We start from the raw sequence: 23,124 nt of genomic DNA on the forward strand, positions 1-23,124 counted from the left end.
CATTTCCACCCTTAAACATAAGTTAACAAGGATTCAAATAAGTGTTTCTAATAGCTCTAACTGCACTGGTGCAAGAGTATACAGCCTTCTGCAGGGCCAGAATATACTGTCCCTAATAAGAGGGCAGCAAAAACTAGGACGTGTTCATGCTTCAGGTGCCCCGGTTCTTTAGTGTATTAACTTGAAACAAAGGAAAATGATTTTTTTGCTAAGACAGTGAACTGTGAATTGTGCCAAGACTTGGCTCAGCTAAGGCACAGGGATGCATCTTATTTTGCTGTGCTTTCTAATGAGATAATGTTCTTCAGCAGACAGCAATGGCAGACAGCAACATCTTAAGATATTTACTACTATACCCACCAAAAGTTTAAGACTCCAAGGGGGGGAACTGTGTAAGTGCAAGAGTTCCTAAATAAACCGACACACTTACAAAGAATAGATATACTGGGTTGCTGGAACTGCAGTTGTTGGTGTTGATCAGCTTCTGGTTCTTCAGGCTCCACTTGTGTAGAAACCGATGCTGAAGTAGTGGGGACAGGAGTAGTACCAGTGACAGATAGGGGATGCTTTGACCCTGCATGGGAAGCACTTGATGGTTGCTGTTGCTCCAGCTGCTGCTTCTGACTACCTTCTTCCTGAAGCTTCTTCTCCTGTTCTTCTCGCACCAACTGACGCTGCTCTCGCTTTCGCTTAATCAAAGATACCCTGTCCTTGATAGCTTTCGCCATTGTCTTGTGATCCCCTTCACAGACATAGCCAGATTCCACCTGAAGGAGGATATATTCACAGAATTCAGACTGTCATAGACAGCCACTGTTGTAGTGCTACAATATAAGCTACCACTCTCTGTCACTAACTTCTCATTCACAAACTTCTGAAGCTGTTTTATTTCTAGACAGTAACAACATCAAATGCAGAGGCTGGCAGACTACATTTCACTGTCAGAGAACACCAGTGCTTCCGATGCTTTGCAAGACCACCACCACTTACCATTTCCTGTGCTACATCCTCTGGGACATCTCTCTCCAAATCAAAGGAAAACTCTATTGCCTCATTATCTTTATATTTGCCCTTGAGTTTTTTGATGTCTTCAATTCGTAGCCAGAGTTTAATGGCAATTTTTTCTCCATCATCTTCTTCTGCTAGTTCTACCCGTACACCAGTCTCTTCTTGGAAGAAAGCATGATTCAAAAGGTCCTTAATAGCATATCTAGCATATTAGGAAAGAACGTAGAAAGCACACACAATTACTAGGTTTTCAAAAAATATTAAGGAATATCCTTGCCTGATGGTCCCCCAAATTTGCTCTCTGCATTTCACGCTTCTCCCATGAATTATTTGACAGCCCATCATTGAAATTTCTATTTAAAAGCATGATGGCGAAACAAAATGCAACAATACTACAGATGTACAACAACAACAAAAAAAAAAATCACACATTGGTCAGCAGAAGTACCACATTTAAGCCAACTGCATAGGATGCATATATTAACTAAAATAATAAGAAACCTTGAAGAAACAGTTTGGTTTTACTGAACATCAAGATCCAACACACAACTCTCAGTCCCCAAATCAGTACAGTAATCCAAGTATGTATTTCAGTCTATTTCAAGATCTTATCAAAAGCCTCATCTAGTAAATTCAGCACTAGATAAGCACCACATGATTCCTTTCATATTTCATACTATTTTGAAGCACTTCAATTTGCATTCTGTTTGGCACAATTAGCTTTGTCCTGAAGGTACAAAAAGATCTATGTCCATATATGCACAGCATGAACAGCAGTAGTCTAAAAGTTAACCACTTAAACTAAATGGCAAGAAATACATGATGTGCAGCCACAAAATTAACTTAAAATGGGGAAAAAAATACAAAATTGTTTACAACTAAGAAAAAGAAATTAAAAATTAATTAAAAATACACAGCAACACCATCAGATGTAAAACTTCAAGAGTTAATAGAAGGGGATGAATAAACATCCATGAACTGACAAAACTAGCTCTGAACAGAATAGCAGGAGGCTAGAGGAGGGCCGAAGGCTGAAGCATTCTTAAATTGGACATTCAGTAAGCAACAACTATCTAAAAGCACAAACCAAAGCAAATCCCACAAATAAGCCATCAGAGCAGTTACAAATTTCCTGTAATGGTATAAGTTAATCACTTCAAGTAGAATTCATCTTGCAGAAAATGTGGATGAAAATGAACAGCAAGAATTTAAAAAATAGAAAGAGCCCTCAAAATAATCAGCCATAAAATTTTGCCAACAAAATAAAAGGGACAGGAAAAACAAAGGATTACAGAATAACAAACCAACCAAACAATCCAAATACCTGGGAGCCTGGAAGGATTGTCCTCTGCTACTTTGCTGACTAGGTCAAAGTTTTAATAAAAGCAATAGAATTTCTGAATAAACTGACATGGATGGTTACTATAGCATTTGCATTTTTGCTGACACTGTTAATTCTCTAAAACAATCATTGAGTAAGAATCTACCAAAGAATAGAAGCTGCAGAAGTAATACTGGCTTCCATCAGAACACAGAAGATCCCAGGAACTAACTGGATCTGGTATCATGACAGATAAAAGACTCAGATAACAAGTAATACCTCCATCTGAAAAGAAAGTACTTACCTTTCGCCTTTGTTTTGCCGAATGCATCCCTCAATAATCTCCTTCACTTCAGGGATCGCTACTTTATCGAAGCTGGCTGGCTTGACACCCTGGAACATACAAGTGACAGAGAAACTGGAAGGCCCACTTCATTAAAGTTTTGATTGTGTTTACAGACCATCTATTTTTACGCAACAGATAACTGGCCTGAATTCCCCACTAGTGCAAATTATATGGAAATCTGACCCCTATCTTACTGTTCATCTGTTTGTTAGTGACTTCTGCAAACATTTCCCCCCCCCATTTCTCAGCTACACTTCCGTAACAGAAGGCTTCGGCAGTTAGGTTCTCAGTTACGACAGAAGAACCGTTCAGTTTCCATGGAAGTTATGCTGGTTAGAGGCGAGTACACAGACTGGACTGAGAATGGAAGGAAATGTTTCCTATGTCACACTAATGCATGAACCCACATGATCAAATTAACAGTCTTGAAAGGATTCTGCTGCTTCCTAGAATGTTTCCAATATGCCATTATATGAAGTAATTTTGGCATAGATTGATTTTACAGGAAAAACCCTAGCCCAGAATGATCGGATTGGATCATTAAATAACTTGTCTGATGTTTTTTTAAAAAAAAAGGGGGGGGAAATAAAACCAAAAGACTTTCCTGTATCTTAGCTCGCCCCTGAAGACCTGCTATACTCAAACCACACTCCGGCATCACTGCTGTTGTGAGTTCAGGAAAATGAGCTTAGCAATACAGACCTTTACAAAAACCCTTTAACAACCCATGGCAATCCTTTCTCCAATGCATGCTAAAGCCATTGCGGGAGAGCAAAACAAAATCTAAGTATGATCAGCTACTCAAATCAGTAAAGCAAACAGGCCATGAGATACGACCATCTGGGAATTCTGCAAAACATTGCAGGCAGAGAGCCAAACTTCATCACTTAATTATGGCCAGAAGCTCTATTTCGGGGGCAATTGTCCGCAACAGCAAAATTTGGCACTTGATTTTACTTGATTCAGCCTTTAGCTTCAAACTCTGTATTTAAGACAGCAGAATGAGAGAGGATGAAGACATCCTGTTCAAATTCTGTTATATGACGAGTCCACATTTTCAAGCCAAACAATCCTGAAATCATGCACTTCGTACATCTGACCCCATGTTACTGGTGAATCACAACTAAACAAGAAGTGAAATCCATAGAGTATGAAGTACAGAAATAAATGAAGTAGTAGTACAAGCATCATGATTTGTGTCCCAGTCAGGAAGTACTTCTCCCAATATCCTAAACGACACTGCTTCCCACCAAACGGGGGCATCTTGAAATGGAAAGGTTTGAGTCTCTGAACCTTTGCAACTACAACCTCTCTTGCCTTTGCAGCTACAGATCTTCATTGAACTGAACATGGAGACTTAATATGATAATAATTTCCATCTACATTTAGATACTTTTTTTTCCTTTGGCCAGACATGGCATTATATTGACTTCATATATTCACTACCTAAAATACTCTCTACCACACTCTACCAGGAGAGGGCACAGTCAACATCATCTTTAACAGATGCACAACACAAGACTGGGAGAAGCACCAGAGTTCAGTCTTTCAGTGGACAACAGTGTTATTTTCACTACATTTTACAAAGGTGTTGTATCTGGAATTTTTAAAAGGACAAAAAAAGCTATAGAAAGACATGGTTTTTCACTTGATAAAAACTTCCTGTTACAACAGCATTCTGGTTATCTATTTCTTTGCTCTGAAATTTGCTCTTATGAAATTCTAGCAATTGAAATTCACAGAACTGAAGAGTATATTGTGACTAGAATAAGCCCTGAAACACAATCTGTCAGCGAACATTTAAGTTAATGCTCTTAAAAGCTTCACTGAACATTAAGACTTTTGGAGATCAATGCCTCAGCCGATAAGATACCAGACTGAAGTTTGGACAGGGAAGTTTAATACTGTAACCAGGTCATATCATGAATTTCCAGCTTCCTAGCAGGACATCGCAGAGCCCTGCACTCTACAGGGATTTATTAAGTGTTTACTACTGGCATCAAGTACCTGTTTGTATGTGTCTCTGCTCATATAGCACCCTAGTCAGAGAGAACCCCCCTTTAATTATGACCAAGCTTAAAATGGTCCCAGGAGTTCAGGTTCATATATGTAGAGACAGATACTTCTATACATAATTAAATGCTCTCCTATATACACATACATAACCTATGCAATCATTATTCCACTGCTTATTGGATATATTTGCATCTAAATCTGCCAAAGTTTAACACATCTAAGTCTCCTAAACAGCTCAAGCCCTAGATAGCAGCAGCCTGCATGTATGTTCATTTACACTGTGGCAGCAGAAGGAAGATGTCAGATCTGTGACAATCTCATTTCATAAAAACTAAAAGCTAAGAGTAAGACAACTGGTACAGCAAAATATTAACATAACGAAGCCAGAACATGAGTTTTGTTGTTAACTATTTTACCACATGCTCTGTTCTTGCACAAAGCCTGAACAGGTAAAGCTAAGAATGGATTTTAATGTCAGTGATTCAGTTTGCTACCCTGGTTTTCTCTATCCTGAGAGAAATTAAACACCTGTCCAAAATCTTCAGGCCCTTCCATAAGGGCCATTTTACAATACCCCATTTTGTGAATTCCCAACCAAGAGTTCAGTTAAAAAGAAAAGCTCCCACCAGCCTCCTCCAGCATAGCTTCTACATTCCTAACTGCTCCTCAGAAAAAGCTGAGAGAACCTCACACTAGGGCCAAGCACCCCTTAAGTACCATCAGGTTTTAAAAACTTCTTTGTTTTCCTCCTCCAAGCACTAGGGGAAGCGTCAAGCTATTTTACATAACAAGACAGCGGATACTATGAATGATAAAAATCAATAAACCAGTGAACCCTTTTCTACCCAGAGCTGCCTATACACCTTAATGTGCCATCACAGAGAAACCAAAGGGAGGCCAGGCCCTGCAATTCACATAACCTTGACGCGTCCTTAAGAGCGCATGAGCTGTGCAGCCAAGCTTATGTTCATTAGTTTCTGAACCCGAAGGCACTCAAGTACCTACACTAAGCCATTCAGCATTTCCTGGTTTTCACCACAGTTACTGCAAGATGGTCACATTCTTATATGCCTCTCCTGGTCCCCAAACTCCTCAGAAGAATCACAGGACAACTCAAATGTTTTAATCCACTAGTCCTATCACCCAGTGGCAGTTTAATAAGAACTAAACACCCCAAATCCCACCAGCATTTTTTCTGAGTTTGCTAAAGAAATAGAAGGAAGAGCTCTTGCAGAGAAAAAAAGAAGTGTAGACAGGTATAACAGGCGCACATGAAAATCAGTGTTTTCTCAAGCTGCCACCTAAAATAGCACGAACGGGCAGTGCTGCTGAAAGCAAGCCTCCTGTTCGCCACCTCCCATTCCCCCACCCATGTCGTTTCCTCCCTTTTGCAGGCACATGCGTTTATTATGGCTGCATCATGAACCAGATCACAGCGTTTATCAGACTTGAAACAAATTGAACCGAAAAAGCCTGCAGCAGTTTCCAGTGAGATGGAGCTCCCCAATCTGGTTCCCTACACTGTTGCACTAGCTCTCAGGCTTACAGAAGGAAAGGGATAGCGCCATAGCTAACAAGGGCAGAACTGCTGCGTTTGACAGAAGTGCCAACTTAAAATAAAACCCACTGAACACTCAACATTTTGATAGCACCTCTAAAATATGGGCACATATGTAGGTAGCACAAAGTGCAACTAATGCAAAACTAAATACTTATCTTACGGTCTTCATGTTAAGCATAAGAAGATATTTCGTATTTCACTTATCTTAGATGTGGTAAAGTGTGTGATTTTATCAGATTTTAATCAGGTGAAAAAAGTGTGTTCCAAAATTCAACATCCACATTTATATGGTTATTTGATCCATTAAAGGCAAGTTAGGTACTCTTAAAAACACTAGATTTTCAAGACACTTTAAACACCAAAGTATACGCTACCCACAACTCTTCACAATTTTTGCCTAGAAACTCATAGTATTTTGCATTAGTTAGATCACCAGATTACTGGGTCAGTGGTTTAGCACCTTGTTCTAATCCAAGAGATACTGAAAATATCGTTTACTTCATAAGAGAAAGTATAATCGGTGCTGTATAACTTTTACACCAAACCAAAATGAAGACAGAGGTAGTGTTAGACACCCTCAGCAGTCCTAAATTTAAAAAAATAGTTAGATTTGGAATAACAACATAGGTGGAAAATAGCAGAAGCATTAAGTGTTCCAGCCTAGCTGTTCAGCCTTACTGTTCAGGATTTTAATCTACATTTAAAAAATTACAGGGAAAAAAGTACAGTCAAGATTAAAAGCTGAAGACCCAAGCTATGCAAATGTAAAGCAGTTCAGCACATTCGTCAAGAATTCTGATTCACCCCCAAAATCCTCTCCTGTGGCTGCACACACTTATTCTACAGAGCTGAAATTCTTACTTACCTCTTTAGCGCAATCCTTGTGAGAGCAGCAACAGTGGGAATTAACAATTACAAATATGGGACAGATCTCTCTTTTTGTAAAATCCATCAGGAAAAGAGAGACGCACACACCAAAGAGTGAGTTAGGTCCTAGTTTCCGATGGGAATCCACTAGGCTGTGGACTTAACGCACAGCAGAAGGAAAGCAGACATCGAAGTTAGAGGGGAGCATTGTTTTCTGTTTGACACCTCTTGTACTTTTCCAAGTCCAGTACATGAGGCTGCAGAGATCTGAGCTTAATATCTGCTTTTGCCACTCAAATACTGAATAGAAAGAATCAGTATAAGCAAGAGGCAAGTGTGTCCTTTTCTGCCTGCCCAGCGAGCTGCGAGGAGGAGGAGGAAGAAGAGGCAGCGCAGGGATCCTTTACTTCCTGCATGTCCCCGCCTCCCTGCTTGGCTGCTCTGCCTATTCTCCACCCAAGTTTTCTGCCATGGTTTAAGGCTGCGTGTAGGATCATCACCCAGTTCACTCCTGCTGTTGCAGAAGTGCACTTTTAAACAGAGGCGAATGGGTCGGTCCAGTGCGCTGTTCTGATCTGAGGTTGCTGGCACTAGTTTTGTACTGGGAGGGGATGAAGGCAGCTGCTGTTTCGCCTTTTCTTCCCACGGAGCTAGAGGTATACATACAGCTGACTAACTTCAATTTAATCCTACCAGAACATAAGACAGCACTAGGATAAAACAATATAGCCTACCTCCCTCTATCCCGACAATCGCATTCTGCTACCACAGGCAACATCATCTGCTTTCCTTGGGTGCTTAGTGTAAGGGAAAAGGGATTTGAAGGTGATTTTCAAACTGCTGGACGGAGTTAGAAAGCCGCATTGTTGCCTGTTTTCCATCACATGCACACAAATAATCCATAGAGTCATATTTTCTACCACCTCTTGCTAGACTCCAAACCTAAACCTGAAGTCTGACTTGCCCTCCCCGCCCCCCCCCCCCGCCCCCGGTATCTAGTTTCAAACAGCCATTGTAAAACTTGTTTATTAATAAAATGAGCTGTCCACAGCTTCAAGGCTTTTGGGGTTTTCTTGGAAGGACATAAGGAACAATGTTAAGAAAGTTCACATACGCCATTTTAAAGTGTGAAGTGAGAAAATGAATTTTGACCAACTAGTGATGATAAACTGTGATAAAATTCAATTTCAAACTATTGAGATCACTTTTCACCCCAAAATAGCATACTTAGCTCCTCAGGTATATCACAATTGTATCAGTGTTATTATTATACCATGTGACATCAATGTTGCAAAAGCAACACTTTACTGGGCATTTTAGAAATAGTCTCTACCAGCTGCTGTGAAACTTTAGAGGGGTCAAGGGAAAAGGGATCATTAAAGATCCTGCTATGTTGAATGGCCTTCCAACTGCTTAGCTAGACATTTTACACCCTCTCGCAAAAAAAAAAATTATCAACTAACTACTGATTATCATCTCCATTTTAACAGTGCTTACTGGTATCGTGAATAAAGCATGTTGGAATTTTGCTTGCCACTGCTTATAAATTTTTTGTTGTTGTTGCAGTTGCACTCAAACCAAATAGACACTCTGCAGTGAAAGCAAGTCTACTTCACTGGAATAAAAATCTAACATTTTACACACCTAATTAAGGCTACACTTTTCTGGGGTACACTGCATTACCTGCAAAGAACATTAAATGTTACAGCATTTAACAAGCACACAGTCTACCTGTCCCAGCCTGACCACAATTCTTGCTTGGCTCTTTTCAAAGGTGCTATAACTGCGGAGCTTGAAAGGAAGTCTACCGTAACTGATTAATCTTCTCAAACAAAATGTTCTTAACATTGCAGTCCAGAGGCTAATAGTATCAGCAGCAAAGTCAAATCACACAAACAAAGTAATTAAAGTCTCTATATTTTCTTTTTGCTAAGTTGTTACCATTCTAGTTTGAGCCAGTCCCAGGCTGACACAAACCATTAATTCCAGGAATTTAGACAGAACATATGATTCCAGTGGAAAACAAGCCAATGATCCTACCTCTTTCCCCATAGTCTCAAAGAAGCCCCCAGGCAATGGTATATATGGCATTTAAATTGGTTTACCCCATGATCTTCTAAATTTCACCACCTGCTATTAGTTACTGACCCAGCCCTCAGAACATACAGGTTTAACCATTTCACCACCTTTTCCATCCCTAATCCATCATTTTAATCCCATTGTCTGTTGTAGAAACAAATCTTTCTGATTTAGTTCTTCCCTTATTTCATGCAGGGTACACCTCTATAATAGGGTACCCTATTTGCTAATTCTCATCCCAGTCCAATCAAATACATTTTGTGAAAAGGAAGACTTCAGCTTAAGATTTACTCAGTTCAAGAGAGATACAGGTTGCCTACAAAAGATAGATTTTATTGTTCTTGTTAAAAAGCAAGCTTGAGTAGTTAAGACCGCAGGGGGAAAAAAATTAAAACAATGCAACACAGTTAACAGAAGTGAAAATTTAGCTTCTCTGATTTCAGTATTTTCATAGCAATTAATTCTGGGCAATTGATAATTCTGCCAAGAATTAAATCACTAAATCCTGCAGAATAAGCTCTGCACCAGATCGGTATCCTAACAGAGTAAATAGCGTTACTGCAATACAAGCAGTAGGAGCATATGAAAGCTTCCAATGAGCTAGAGTTAGCTCATGAGGCATTACTTAGACTAGGACAGGCCTAGTTTTCTTCTCTTCTGATCAAAAACAACTACTACACATTTTGAACCCAATACCTTTTGAACTTGACTGATCTACCATCATCCACACCAAAATTCATATCTCAGCTATTTAAGAGCTCTGTGACACTGAAATAGCTTAACCAGTCCGTCTTTACCCTCTGTGATGCAGGTGTGTAAGCAACTTAAGTCCCATGATTCTTAAATTTCTCCAGACCAGCTGTCTTCATCACTTGCAACAGATAACCACATATGCCTAGATTTCACAAACACATTATAAAGACAATAAAGGCACTGTAGTATTTATACAGGCCTGCTTGCTGCAACCTGACTGATCACAATTTAGAAACTCTTTTCCTCCTCAGTTTACCACCTACTCTCAAACAATTTTTGAGGCATTAATAAAAAAACAAGAGGCCCGTCACAACAGTAAAAAAAAAAATTCCCCAAGGTACACGATTAAAGTTGTTATACATACAAGGTATGTTTGTACTTTGACACATCCATACTAGCTGCTTATTCCTAAAGCTTGTGAGGTTGCTTAAAAGAAGGATCTAGCCATTTATGTGAGATAATTTGGTGGAAAGAACACAACAGACTCCTCATCTGACCAGCCATCACTGCTTGCTATCATCTCCACATCTGTATTCTGCAACTGATCTCCAAGCTCAGGAGCCACTGAACACTGACACTGCCTGTTTAACCAACTTCTTTGCCAGTCTCTCAATACTGTGTTTTTACTTATTAAAGGCAGAGAATTTACAGCATTAAAAGCCTTACAGTTTAGTGTATTTGCAAATCTATCCAGTTAAAGCAGCTAATTTAAGACCAGTATAGTAGGCTACAGTTCTGTTGCTTTGTTTCCACACAGCTGAGTTTAAACAAGAACTAGACATAACTCTTCCTAGAAATCATTGGCTGCGATCCTTTCCAGCACTCCCAAGTAAAAGGCTGTAACAAAGTAAAAAAAAAACACTGTATTTGTGATAATATTGAAAGGCAACTTTTGCTATGCACTACTGTTAATATACACCATGCCTTATTACTACCCCATTGACTAATTATCTAGCACAGCACACAAGGCATTTTAAAGTTTTTACTTTAGACATGGAAGTCCATTGTTCTTCAGCACCTCCAGGTAAAGAAAAACATCAACCTATTTCAGAAGTCCTAAGAATCTGGAGCCCTTTAGTTAAAAAGTAGATTAATTAATCACAGCACCTACTGTAACTCCTGCAATTCTAACGAACAGAAGAAATTACTCAAGCTCTAGAACAGGCAATGTTGTAACTACAAGGCAGGACACAGTTCCTTAGTGTACAGCTGGCAAACAATTAGGATATTGGTGCATGTAACAGTGAAAAAGGCCGTGTTTAGAAAACCACAGCATGAGGACAGAAGTTCTGCAACAACAGCAAAGTGTGATTGGACAAGTGGACCAGACACTAACTGTTCAGTTTTTATTCTTGCACAAGAGCATAAAGGTAAGATCAGTTTAGGCTATTGTGCACAGTTCTTTAACCTCACACTTAGGAGCAATGATGCTGCCCTTATCATCCAAACAAGAATATGCAGTGGTGAACATCTTGAGCTCGCTGAATGACCCTTTGCTTTGTTGGGACTTCAGCTTGGAAATGGCTTCCAAAAAAAATACAGACATGCCTAGACACACATTTCAGTGCTGTAAGTTTAGAAATGCTGCAGTCACACAATACTAAAAGTATCTTTCTGCTATTTTCAGTATGGAAAATACACTTCTGAAAAAGCAAATTATATTAGTTGCATTCTCTGCTTTAATCAGCTACCACTCTGATAGAAAAACATCATTTAGTGCTCATTTTTAAATTCAAGTACAGCAACAGTAATTCAAAAGCCACAGATTAGGTCCAGTGGACCTAGAACTGAATTCAAGAGAACGATCCAACATTAAGTCTTTTCAATGGGCCACATAACACATTTGGTACCAGAACTAGCCTTTAGAAGATACCTACTAAAAGGCCTAGGATAACACTGCAAACACCAAAAATAGTGCACAATTCAGACAATGCACCAAAAGTCATCATCCCTTTTATTTTATGACTTATTCTAATAGGAGTGAAGGACTTTATTTGCGTACCAAAGGATTCAACAGTTTCAGAGCGTGGTCCTAAAAAGTATCCTTGCTACACAGAGAACTTTATGATGGTGGCAATGGGTGGTAAGTTAGAACAGTCTCTGAAAGAAGTTTACCTTAAAACAAAAATCACAGGCGGATAGTGTGAGGAAGCTTTTAAATACCTTCACTAGACAGCAAAGCAACAGCTTTTTTTCCCCTTTAGTGTAAAAGCATTATGCACAATAAGCAATGGGTTTCTTACATATACTTTTTAGCCCGGCTTTTCTCTCTATTTTTGGGAATAAACTGTATCTGCAAAATCACATTCAACTTTAGTAACTTTCACTCTTCTAATATAGGAACAAACAAAAGCATTCAAATAGGCATACATACCCATATCACTACCTGCTCTAGGAACGGCTCCGAGTAACCTGGAGGTAACTATAAAGGCTTTAGGTAAAATTTTGGTGGAGTTCTCGCCTATGAATCTAATAATAATCTCAAAATAACTTATTTTTAATCAACACCCCTGTGAGCTTCCACAAGACTTAAACCTTTCCTGGACTTACCCCATTCCTACCCCTGTGCAACTATAGCAATACAGTTGGCAGGACAAGAAATAGTGGCCCATGCATTCTTAAAGTCAGTATTTTTGACTAGTGGCATTATACAGACAAATAACATTGAGCTATCAGTCTCCCCACAGTAGTGTTTCAGTGATTCATTAACGGTTCCCATCACACTGCAAAGCCAGGCATTTTAAGAATGCTTACCACCTCCCTGTTCCTAAGAAGAGCCACCTTCCCATCTCTTGTTAAATTAAATTAACCTCAGTTAATGTAAGAGCTAAATAGATGTCAGTACAGGACAGAATATTTAATATTAGTATCACAGTTTTAAGAGGCCTGATCCTTAATAGATAATTAACTTTAATTTTTAAACATACATTGTTTACTCAGTATTCTGTGAACTTATATAGGTTTCTAAAAACACATTTGGAAACTCTGCAATACAACCAAATTTCAGAATTTCAGATTGAAAAAATATATTAGATCTTGATTTTATGCAACTCAACCAAAGCTCACCCCCCCATTTTAATTCCTGATAATTTTAAAATCATGTCCAATTCAAAATTGCTAAAAGACACATTCCAGGGTCAACAGTGAACAATATAAATAAGAAATATCTCCTTTCACTTCAAACCAAGTTTGTTTTACAACATCAATATTGACAGAACAGTTTTAGCTGTAATCTAGAAGCTTTTGATGCTGAATAGCACAAATGCCTCTAAGAGCAAGTCGTATAAGTGAGCTACTTTTAGAAAGGAATTCAGTTGAATGAGACTTTTTCTTTCCAACTTCAGATATCATCTGCCCTAGCTGTGCAAACCATATAGCATATCTCAGTGTTCAAGCTGATCCCTGCTTTTCCTTACTTAGATCATTGTCATTTCTTAAAGAGGACTTCTAATCTAACACGCAAAGCTTCTTTAGGTATTAATGCTTCAAAACCCTGAATTCCCATCTTCCATTTTTAAGGCTATATATTTCTGAACTGATGAGTCAGTGACTGAACCTCCACCCAGGAAGATTCTTAAAGACATTCCAGCAAAATGCCTGCAACTGAGTTGAACAGCTACAAGAGGCAAGTAGTAGAAGCTTAAGCATTCTTTAGTCCATTCAGTGTGATGCAGAGGAATTGCATCTGATGCGCAATTTTTCTCCATTTGATACTTCAGTGCCTGAGGTTTCTTCTTTCAATGAACACAATTACAAGAGTTTGCCCTTTCTTACAATGTACCCGTCTCCTGTGCTTAGTTGAAGGTTCATGGTCTTCCAGTATCTGCTTTAACAAAAGACTGCTTGCTCTGTTTAAGGGGCACCTCCCCCTACTTTTCCACTGATTTTTTTTATCAATGCTTTTTCCACTTGAAAGCTTGATAGGAGGGGTGTCTCTGTATCTATCTGAACCAGGCCAAGACACCAAGTGATTCAAGATAAGGAAACAGCTCTAGGTATGCCTAAAAAAATCACATATTGCTTCCAGAAAGCAAAAGAGGACATTCATCAACATTAAGCACTACAAGTAAAATTAATCATAAGTCTAAAGGTTAAGCATTTATATTTGCTGCCTAGGACCCCTCAGGAAGATAAAAAAAAAAAAAGAAAAGAGGTGGGATACTTTGCCCATTGCATCTCTAGTGAAAACGAAGTAGTTGCCTAGTCTAGACAATTATGATGCCCAACTTTTAAGACACTAAAGAAGAGATTAATTTCATCTCAGCTGACCAAACCGCAGCGCTTTGTAACTGCCTGGTTTCCAGCCAAGAGAATGACCTTCACTCTAACCAGTGAGCTTCAGTTCCCACCAGTTAGGGAAATTAAGGATTTTTAAACCAGTTAGACACTGCCTGGTCAGGTTACTCATTATGTACCTTGTTCCCTTGGGCCTTTTTTTAAGCTCTGTAGAACAGAGAAGAAAAATGTTGTGCCCACTCTGTGGAACATTTCAGTACAGAACAAATTTATTTTTTTTTTTTTTAAAGTCAAAATGCTTTTTTTTTTTTTTTTCCCCTTCTCATCTTAAGGCCAGCTCAGGAGGCAGACATTTGTTTACAGCGAAGAGACTGGACTTTTGGTGAAAGCAAGGACAAGTGCAAAACTTCACTCTGTCAAAGTAAGCATGGAGAAAATTAAGTATAGAGCACAAGTCCATCAGGAGAACTTAAATGGTAAGTTTATATAATGGGAGTGGGCAAAAGAAAAGGGAAGTTTCTGCTCATACTCTGCTGATGAGTACATTTGAAACTGAGGATGGGTTTATTAACTTTTTTTGCAATGAACATGTTTGGATTTTTATGTTAGTGGTAGATACGCAAGAATGAGACAAATCTGCACAATAAACCCATTAATTGTCTTTTTACTAGTCCCAGGACTAGTCAAACACCTCAAAAATTTAAGACTTGGGACATCCAAGTATTAGAGAAGGAGTAATCAGTACTTCTACACACTTATAAAAATTATCTCTGTGCTACAAAAAGAAAGCTTGAAGGAAATATAGTGTAGAAGTAATTGAGGTCTATACTACATCTGTGAGTGGTAACTGCAATGTGAGCAAGAAAAAAACCCAAGCTAGCTTTTGAGGCAACTGCATGGGTTACATCAGTCTCACCAGAGGCTGAGACAAAGCAGCTGAAGCTACTTCAGTTAGTTATGCCTCCACTGCATTGCTTCCCAAACAGACTAAATTAAGAAATCATACTTAAGATGTCTGTTCTATAAATACCTCTGTTTTCATTTTAATGCACATGGAGCCCATTTCAAATATCTCCTGTGACAAATTGTTTAATTGAAATATGCATGGAACAGGTCAAAGAAAGAATACCAGTCTCCAGAGAGGAATGAAGTCAGACAGGGAAACCTTTCTGAATTTTACAAAGATATTACACTCCTTTTTTGTGCAAGTGAGTATGTAACAGAATTAAGTATCTTGATTACGTTTTGTATTGGAACTGTCTGTATTGCTTTCATAGGGTGCAGAATTGCAAGAAAAAAGGGTGGGGGGGAAATGACCCATTCCCTTATCTAGTAGTATATCACACAGTCCTGTCTGCACAAGAGGGCAGAGGAGGAAAAAAAAAAATCACAGGAGCAGGCAAGACTACCTTAATAGTGCAGCTTATTTTCAATTAATCACAGGCTTAGATATTTTCTTCTGAGGGCAAGTAGGCAGTAAAGTGCCCACTGGATGCATTCAGTCCCAGCTGAAGAGACATACTGCTTAAACCTCAGAGGAGATTTCCCCCCCACCCCGCCCAGTAAGGTAAAAAACCCAGGAGCTGCAATTTCTTTAAGTACTAACTACTAATTTATTTGGAACCATTTCCAAAGAACAGCAGAGGATAGCTTCAGTGAAGAAAACAGGAGGTTTTTTGAGACAAAATTGCAACATTATGATTTAATGAAAGCAAAGAGGAAGCCTAGGCTCTTGTATTCTTGAGAGCCAAGATATGCAGATCTTATTTTCCATGCTAAAGAAACTGCTAGTGAAAGAGTCTGGACTGAGTACACTAGAGGGTGTGAGTACAAACAGAGGTCAATACTCTGTGTCAAACTCCTGCCGACTTCCTTACCAGAACTGTAAAACAAAGTTCAGCATAACACCTTGAGCCCTACAAATTGTAGACAGTTGTTTTTTTAAGCCAGGCATTTACCCAGATTCTTCTACTGAAAGAAGAATTCTTCTAGTTAAAGCGAGCCAGAAGACCAATTTAATTGCACTTCTGTTTCTTGGGCCAGGGAAAATTCAGGAACTTTACCCCAGCGCTGCTTTAAAGGAAAAACAGGAACTTCCCAGTGAGACAATGCAGACAATATAGACAAGCCTCTTGCAAACAGCAGACTCATGCAGCAGTGCTATTATCCAAGATGTGAAGCAACAATAACTGCCTGGGCCAAAAAATGTCTCATCTCTAGGAGGAACTTCAGCCTTTAGATCTGATATCTAGATCCTTACTTACTTAACTGTATTATTTAATCTGAAAACTGCTTCCAACCATGAGGGACAACCCCAAACTGAAGAGGTAGAACACATAATCAAGTACTCTGAGCAATCCTGGCAAATGCCTCAACCCAACACTGCAGTATCTGGGCATCAGCTACAGCAATCCTTATCACAAAAGGTGTAAGGTCAAAATGCAATGCGTCCGAAGGCCATCCTAGAAGAGAGACCAACACACAGCCAAAATGGGAGAAAGGAACGTAAGCTGGTAGTACCAAGTCCAGTCCTGAGAGGACACCCTGGGCATTAAGACATCTTTTACAGGCTTCTGTCCTAAGCGATAGCAAGGATTTAAGCTAATGGAGCAACTCTGCTTTTTACTAAGCCTAATAGTTACTGCAAAGGGGTGAGGGAAATCAATTAATTTAAATACATATCGCCTGCACTGAGTGGCTGCGCATTTTGATAGTATCGCCTTTGGGGTTTCGGTGGTTTTTAAGTTCCCACATGGCATGATCTTTCATGACTGTCAATAGCAGACCATTATTATTGTCTTTCCCTCTGGCCTCTGTGTGTGCATCTAGATGAAACAATCATTTCATTTAAGGTACAGCAAGACTACAGTGGCTACCTGAAAATATTCCTAAACATGCCTAGGAAAGTAGCAAACTAAGGGGCTGAAATGGAAATGTTAAACATCTTCCACAAACCATATTCACCTTCCAACATATATTAAAAGGAAAGGTGTAAGTACTGGCAGAGTCACCTACACAGCAAGTTTTCTGTCCCCACTCTGTTACTGATGGTTCACATACTGTCCTTTCAACTACTGAATTTCTCAGCTGGTTCACCCCTCACCCACAACTGCAGACATTGTCTGAACTTCTAAAAAGTCTCCTTTGAAATGAAAGAAAATCTTATTTTCTTTAACCGGGAACAAAGGACAAGAGCAGAAAACTATATGGCTCTTTTTCACATTGGTTAACAGAGCTTTCACGGAGTGGTAAAAACAATACAAAGAGTATTTTATTTCACTTTCATAACATGGTTCTGCTCTCCACATTATAGAAGAAACACTGAGTTCTTCATTATCAGTTAAGACAGGTTTGTGCTTTATTTCCAGATAATATTGTCTTTTCTTCATTGAAAGCCTTTCTTGAAAGTTATTCAAGTTTTGTTTGTGGTTGTTTTGGAGGTTTGGGGTTTTTTTTGGTTTGGTTTGTTTGTTTTAAACAAACTGCTTTGCAACTGCAATGAGATAAACAAACCCAAATATACCAAAGCACACAGTCTTCCATTCTCTGCCTAGAAGCAGATAAATGTACATTTCATTTTATTTACCTTCCCATCCTTTGCTCCTTCTGAAAGAAAACAAGTACATTTTAGAGCTCCCAAGCAGTAGGTGAAACAGCAGGGGGGGGATATCAATGATTAAAATCAATGATTAAATTCAATTTGTGAACCATCAGCAGCAGAGTACAGTAGAAGGCGGTGTTGGACAGACCAAAAAATTACCAGTGTTTCTCATCCTCTTAGAAGTTCAACAGTCAACCAAAAACAATGGGAAGAAAGAAGCATCAAGCACAAAAAACAAGAGGTAAGTTGAACCCTGGTAAGTCTCTAGATAAGTTTGTCTGCTACAAGCCCCTACATGGCTTTCCAATTTCCAAGTACTTCACAGACCAGGGAAAAGACAGCTCTTTAAGACCTGGGGACTTCCAAGCCTGAGATTGTCCCAAAAGCTGATTATTCTCACCACAGCCCAGTTCCTAGCACTTTTTAAGGAATGGGCAGGGCAGTTACATCAGGTATCTGTTCTAAGAAAAAGCGCCCATCCCATACCGTAATTATGCTTCTCTGGCTCTGGCAAAGACACATACATAAGCAGAGCAAAAGGTACCTCTAAAGACTGTTTTGGCAAGATACTTAGTTTTCTTTCACTGATCCAAATAGCCTGCAGATCAGATTATGCTGTAAGCAGAGTAAAGGCTAGACTTTACCTTTGTTTTTCCTCTCTATTTAGAAAATTACAGATAAGTCCACCAACACAAAAAAAGACACTCTCTCTCTCTAAATATATGTATGTGTGTGTGTATATATATATTTTTATATATATATATATATAAAAACTTTAACATCTGTTCAAACACCAAAATAGCCATTTATCCCTTCTTTCTTCCTCCTTCTGTGCCTGTCCAATATTCCCCTTCCAACAAGGGATAGTCTTCTATTTCACCAAGCCTTCCTTCAGAATTCATTACTTCAGACATGAAGACCCTTCCTTCCACATCTGTAAGTCTGTAATTATATCTGCCTTTTATAGTGTGAGGCATCAGGAATAAGAGAGCATTTTAGTTTTCCAAAGCTAAGCAAGTCATTTATTAAATCCTCAACTTCTCCAAGATAATACACACAAAAAAGATTAAGAGGAATTCACTTGTCTATGGATCAGAGAAAGAGGTTAAGTTTTTTTTCCTCCCTCTGCACATCCACACAGGTATTCTGAGAAATCCAATGCAAGTTTTTACTTCCCCAAGTGGCCACCTCACTATTCTTTCTGAATGCTTAGATCAGAAGGCTGAATGTGTGCAGTTTGTTTACTGCACTAGTATAGTCTTCATAACACTGTTTTAGAGATCACAAAGTGAAACTAGCCACAACCAGTCTGAACATTTCTCGCACTGCAGTTCTGCTTCCTACGTTCAAGGTCTGTAGGTTCCACTTAGTCGTCAGATGGGCAAACTCAAATCTCTAGCTTGCCTTCTCAGCCTTATTTGGTTTCACTCACAATGCTTCCACCACCACTACTATACTTACCAGCACTTTTCAGGGTGGAATACCTTCCTGCTATTTATCAAGTATTTCCACTGCATAATTATAAGCACACCCGACACACGGTAGCTAAGGGCCATTTGGAATTCAGTAAAGTATTAAATTAAAATCACTCTAGGTAACAATTTATGATTTGCCTTGGCTGGCAGCTAAGCCAAAGTGCTCTGAATTTGTGATCCAGCTTTATTTCAGAGAACAAAGCTACCAGCTAATCTTCAAGACTGACATACTTCCACCATCCCCCCAGTGGCTTAGAAAATGATCTGTTATTATTCTAACATGTTTTGTTGTTTGGTTTTGTGGGTTTTTTGGTTGTTGGGGTTTTTTTTGGTTTTGGGGTTTTTTTTTTGGGGGGGGGGGGGGGGTTGTTTGTTTGTTTGTTTGTTTTTAACACCATGCAATACCTTCTTATATACTGAAGGAAGACTATGAACACATACAAAATTTTATTTCCATTCACATATTTTACAGGCTTCTGACTGACTGTTTGGTCAGTTGAACCATCCTATACCTTTCCACCCATCCCCCAAAAACCTCTTGCCAGCATCTCTTTTTCCCCACAAACACTTGTGCAGTATCATGCTACCCAGCTGTACTCCTTTGCTGCTACTAGCAGTAGCTTCAGATTCAGTAGTGGGGAGGGACTTACACTGGTCACTCGACGGTAGATCTGCGCAGCATTTTGGCACTCGGAATAAGGATACTCAGACGTGGCCATCTCTAGCATACACATCCCAAAAGCATATACATCAACGGATTCATCATATTTCTCCTCATACATCTCGGGGGCCATGAACTCTGGGGTACCTTAAATTAAAAGAACGATTCAGACTCTAAATGTCTCAAAGCGAGCAGAGGCTGCTGGCGTTACTCACCGCAGGAGGAAGCGGATGGGCAGACCTGTGAGACAAGAGAAAGTGGAAGCAAAAAGAAGAGGGAGGAAACCCTTAGTCACTCTGTCGCATCAACATACTTTGTGAGTCTTCCATTGCAAGGCCTTTATGGAACAAGAATGGCTTGAAAGGATCGATGCAATTCCTGTTTTATGCATGTTAGTTCATGTAAGTATCAAAACAGACTGGACCAGGCTGGAGTCAAATGGAGGGGAAGGGATAAGAAGAGGGGAAAACTGCAGACTAGCCATAGGCTGCAAACCAAATACTAAGGAGAGTTAAGACACTTACCCTTTCTCCCTGTAAGAAAGGAGGCACATTAAACCTTGTTTCAAAAGTTACCTGACTGCCCTCTGCTGCAAAAGAAGTAGTATTGGTAAGAGCCCACAGCTAGTCTCTGACCTGGTGCTCTCCATCTACTTTTTGAAGTAGAATGGTTCGGGAAAGGCCTTGCAATGAAAAACTCTGTTGTTACAAATGTACATCTTCATGAAAAAAGGATAAAAAGTAATTTTCTGCAAAGGCCACTCACCAGAGCCCTCTTCTTCATATACTTACCTCCCCACCTGCAGTATATTTATAGGCCTACTGCAGATACAGGCATTAGTGAGGGACATCCTACAGTCAAAAATACTCAGAAATAGAGAGATTGAGTTACAGGCATAGAGCGTGAGATTCAACAAGTCCCATTTAAATAGTGCGCAGAAAATTATTGCCCAGTGAAGCATCACAGCGTCCCCTCTGTTAAGCAAAGGGACTGCACCGTATCATCAGATTTACTTTAAGGCAGAGATGCAAGTTTGCTTTTTGTAAATTCAAGCACAGAATTATTTCCTGCAGACACCAGATTCAAGACAGCTTACAGATCATTCTATAGCCACATTGCTTGTTTTCACCATGCTAAACCAAAAAAAGAGGATGTAATTGCAGTCATTTATCCAAAGGCTAACTGTTAACAGATAGCTAGATACAAAGTGGTAATTTTCCAATGATAAATTTGAGGATAAGATGAGTATGCTTAAGGAAATATATTTTTTTGACACTGTATACTTTTCTTTCCTATTAATACTTTGACCTGGTTAAGAAGCAGGAAATATTTCAGCAACAGCTTGCAAGACAATTTACAGGTATACACCATCGATCCCATCTAGGAATCTAGTATAGGACTGTTGAGTAATACTGCATTTTAGCAAGCTCTAAATACTGAGGGTGAGAGCAACTTCCTTCCCTGCAGTCTGTTCACCCAACTATAAAAACAAAGCTGATAAAACCAATTCTTTAAAGAATTCACAAGAAAGACTACACTAGTTCCATCAAACCAATTTCTGAAAAGGGTTATTAGTGGATACATAAGAACAGAGCAAGTATAAGGCAATACTTCCCCAATGCATCCTCCTAACTTACATAAATCCACATTCTATAGACTCCCTGAGTAAGGCATTATACCACAGTCTGACTGTGATGTAAAATATATATATTGACTTTCGTTGATACACCTTCGTTTCTGATTACTCAAAGTGTAAGAGATTTAATATTAGCCCCTGGTAACAATAAAAAAAAAAAAAGGCTGTATAAATTAATGCTAGACTAAATATCAAAATGTCATTTGGTCACCAAAATGCATTTTTGCATTTCTCGAAGCATCATATTAAAGCTGAGTTTTATATGTAGTCAAGAGTGGTTTTATCAACAATGTTGCACTAAACTGTTGGGCAGGGCAGTGAATCTATATTCCAAAATACTTAATGTTAACATACAAATATCAAAAGCACAACCAAAATTTCAACATATAATCTCGTCAGGAACACAGAATGACCTCAACAGCCAAGAAACAAAGGCTACATATTTTCAGGCTTTGACCATGTACCTTTGAAACCATATTTTTAAGGAAAGCTCTTAGAAGACTCAAGTTTTCAAATAGGTAGACTGGCTCACCAGCCTCCAAAACAGGAAAGGCTTACCTATCACACTTTTGGCAAAAGAAGCTCGTTTCAGGGTTGCCAGACCAAGGTCTCCAATCTTGACTGATCCAGTGGGGCCAGTAATGAAGATGTTGTCACATTTTAAGTCTCTATGAATAATGGGAGGAGTGCGCGTGTGTAGAAATTGTAAGCCTTTCAGTATCTGACGGCACCAGCTTCGCAGTACTTTAATTTTCATCACTTTAAATCTTTTCAAATACCTAATGAAAAAAGTAACAGTAGGTTAAAAAGGTTCTGCTAACAAGTAGTAGAAGACTGTACTGTATCATTTGCTGTTCTGAAGTAAGAAAGCAGTAGAGATGCACAAATGTCAACTTCACCTTCTATTTTAAAATCTACTTGGGCATTTCAAGACTTCAGAGGAGCTGAAGATGATTTCCCCTCCTAAAAGTTAAGCTGCCCTATTCAGAATTTCTACCCCCTTTCTTCTAGCCAGGGGACTATAGCGCTGAAAGATAAATGTGAAATGCTTGATCTATAGCTAATAATTCATTTGCATATAAAGTCACCCTATGGTAATTGGGCAGTTGGCTTGCTAAGTTTCAAGGCACAGCTTCCCTGACAAAGGGTTAAAAGCTTATGCATTACAACAATTATTTATCTATTCATTTAAGAGGGTTTTTTTCTTCCCTACCTTGTCTCCTGAAACTGCTTAAATAGTTATAACCTTTTCATTGATTAAATATAACTGGGTGGGAAGGTGGGGCACTAGGGCCAAAACGCTAATAGCGACCAAGTACAGAGCTGTTGCAACCTATGTACGAGCTCTGAAGTCATTATACCTTAGTTATCAATATTAGCCCAAGCACTCTGGTCAACAATTCCAGGTTACACTTTAAACCTGCTTCAAATTTAGATGTTGAGTGGTCAAGCAAATTAGAAATTCTTAGAGATCTCTTCCCCAGTGCAGGATGGGGTTCAATGACCTGAGTCTGACTGGTACTACTCACTACTTCAAAAGTATGGACGGATATGGATGGGGCAG

General features: G+C 39.1%; 1 protein-coding gene across 8 annotated transcripts in view; it reads right to left on the reverse strand.

Moving 5' to 3' along the window:
- WNK1 (WNK lysine deficient protein kinase 1) overlaps positions 1-23,124 on the reverse strand; it is a 108,699-nt gene that overhangs the window by 45,148 nt on the left and 40,427 nt on the right. For 7 of the 8 annotated variants that reach the window (XM_082309014.1, XM_082309013.1, XM_082309011.1 and 4 more), the window contains exons 3-7: positions 22,119-22,339; positions 19,914-20,071; positions 2,634-2,722; positions 991-1,210; positions 431-767 (exon numbers count right to left, since the gene is read on the reverse strand). In XM_082309014.1, coding sequence (XP_082165140.1) covers positions 431-767; positions 991-1,210; positions 2,634-2,722; positions 19,914-20,071; positions 22,119-22,339 — 1,025 coding nt within the window. Of the gene's footprint in view, positions 1-430; positions 768-990; positions 1,211-2,633; positions 2,748-19,913; positions 20,072-22,118; positions 22,340-23,124 lie in introns of those variants that run through there. The other variant, XM_082309016.1, reaches the window with a different exon arrangement.

The sequence above is a fragment of the Platalea leucorodia genome (genome assembly GCF_965183815.1).
Source record: "Platalea leucorodia genome assembly, chromosome: 4".
In the NCBI taxonomy this organism is placed as follows: Eukaryota; Metazoa; Chordata; class Aves; order Pelecaniformes; family Threskiornithidae; genus Platalea; species Platalea leucorodia.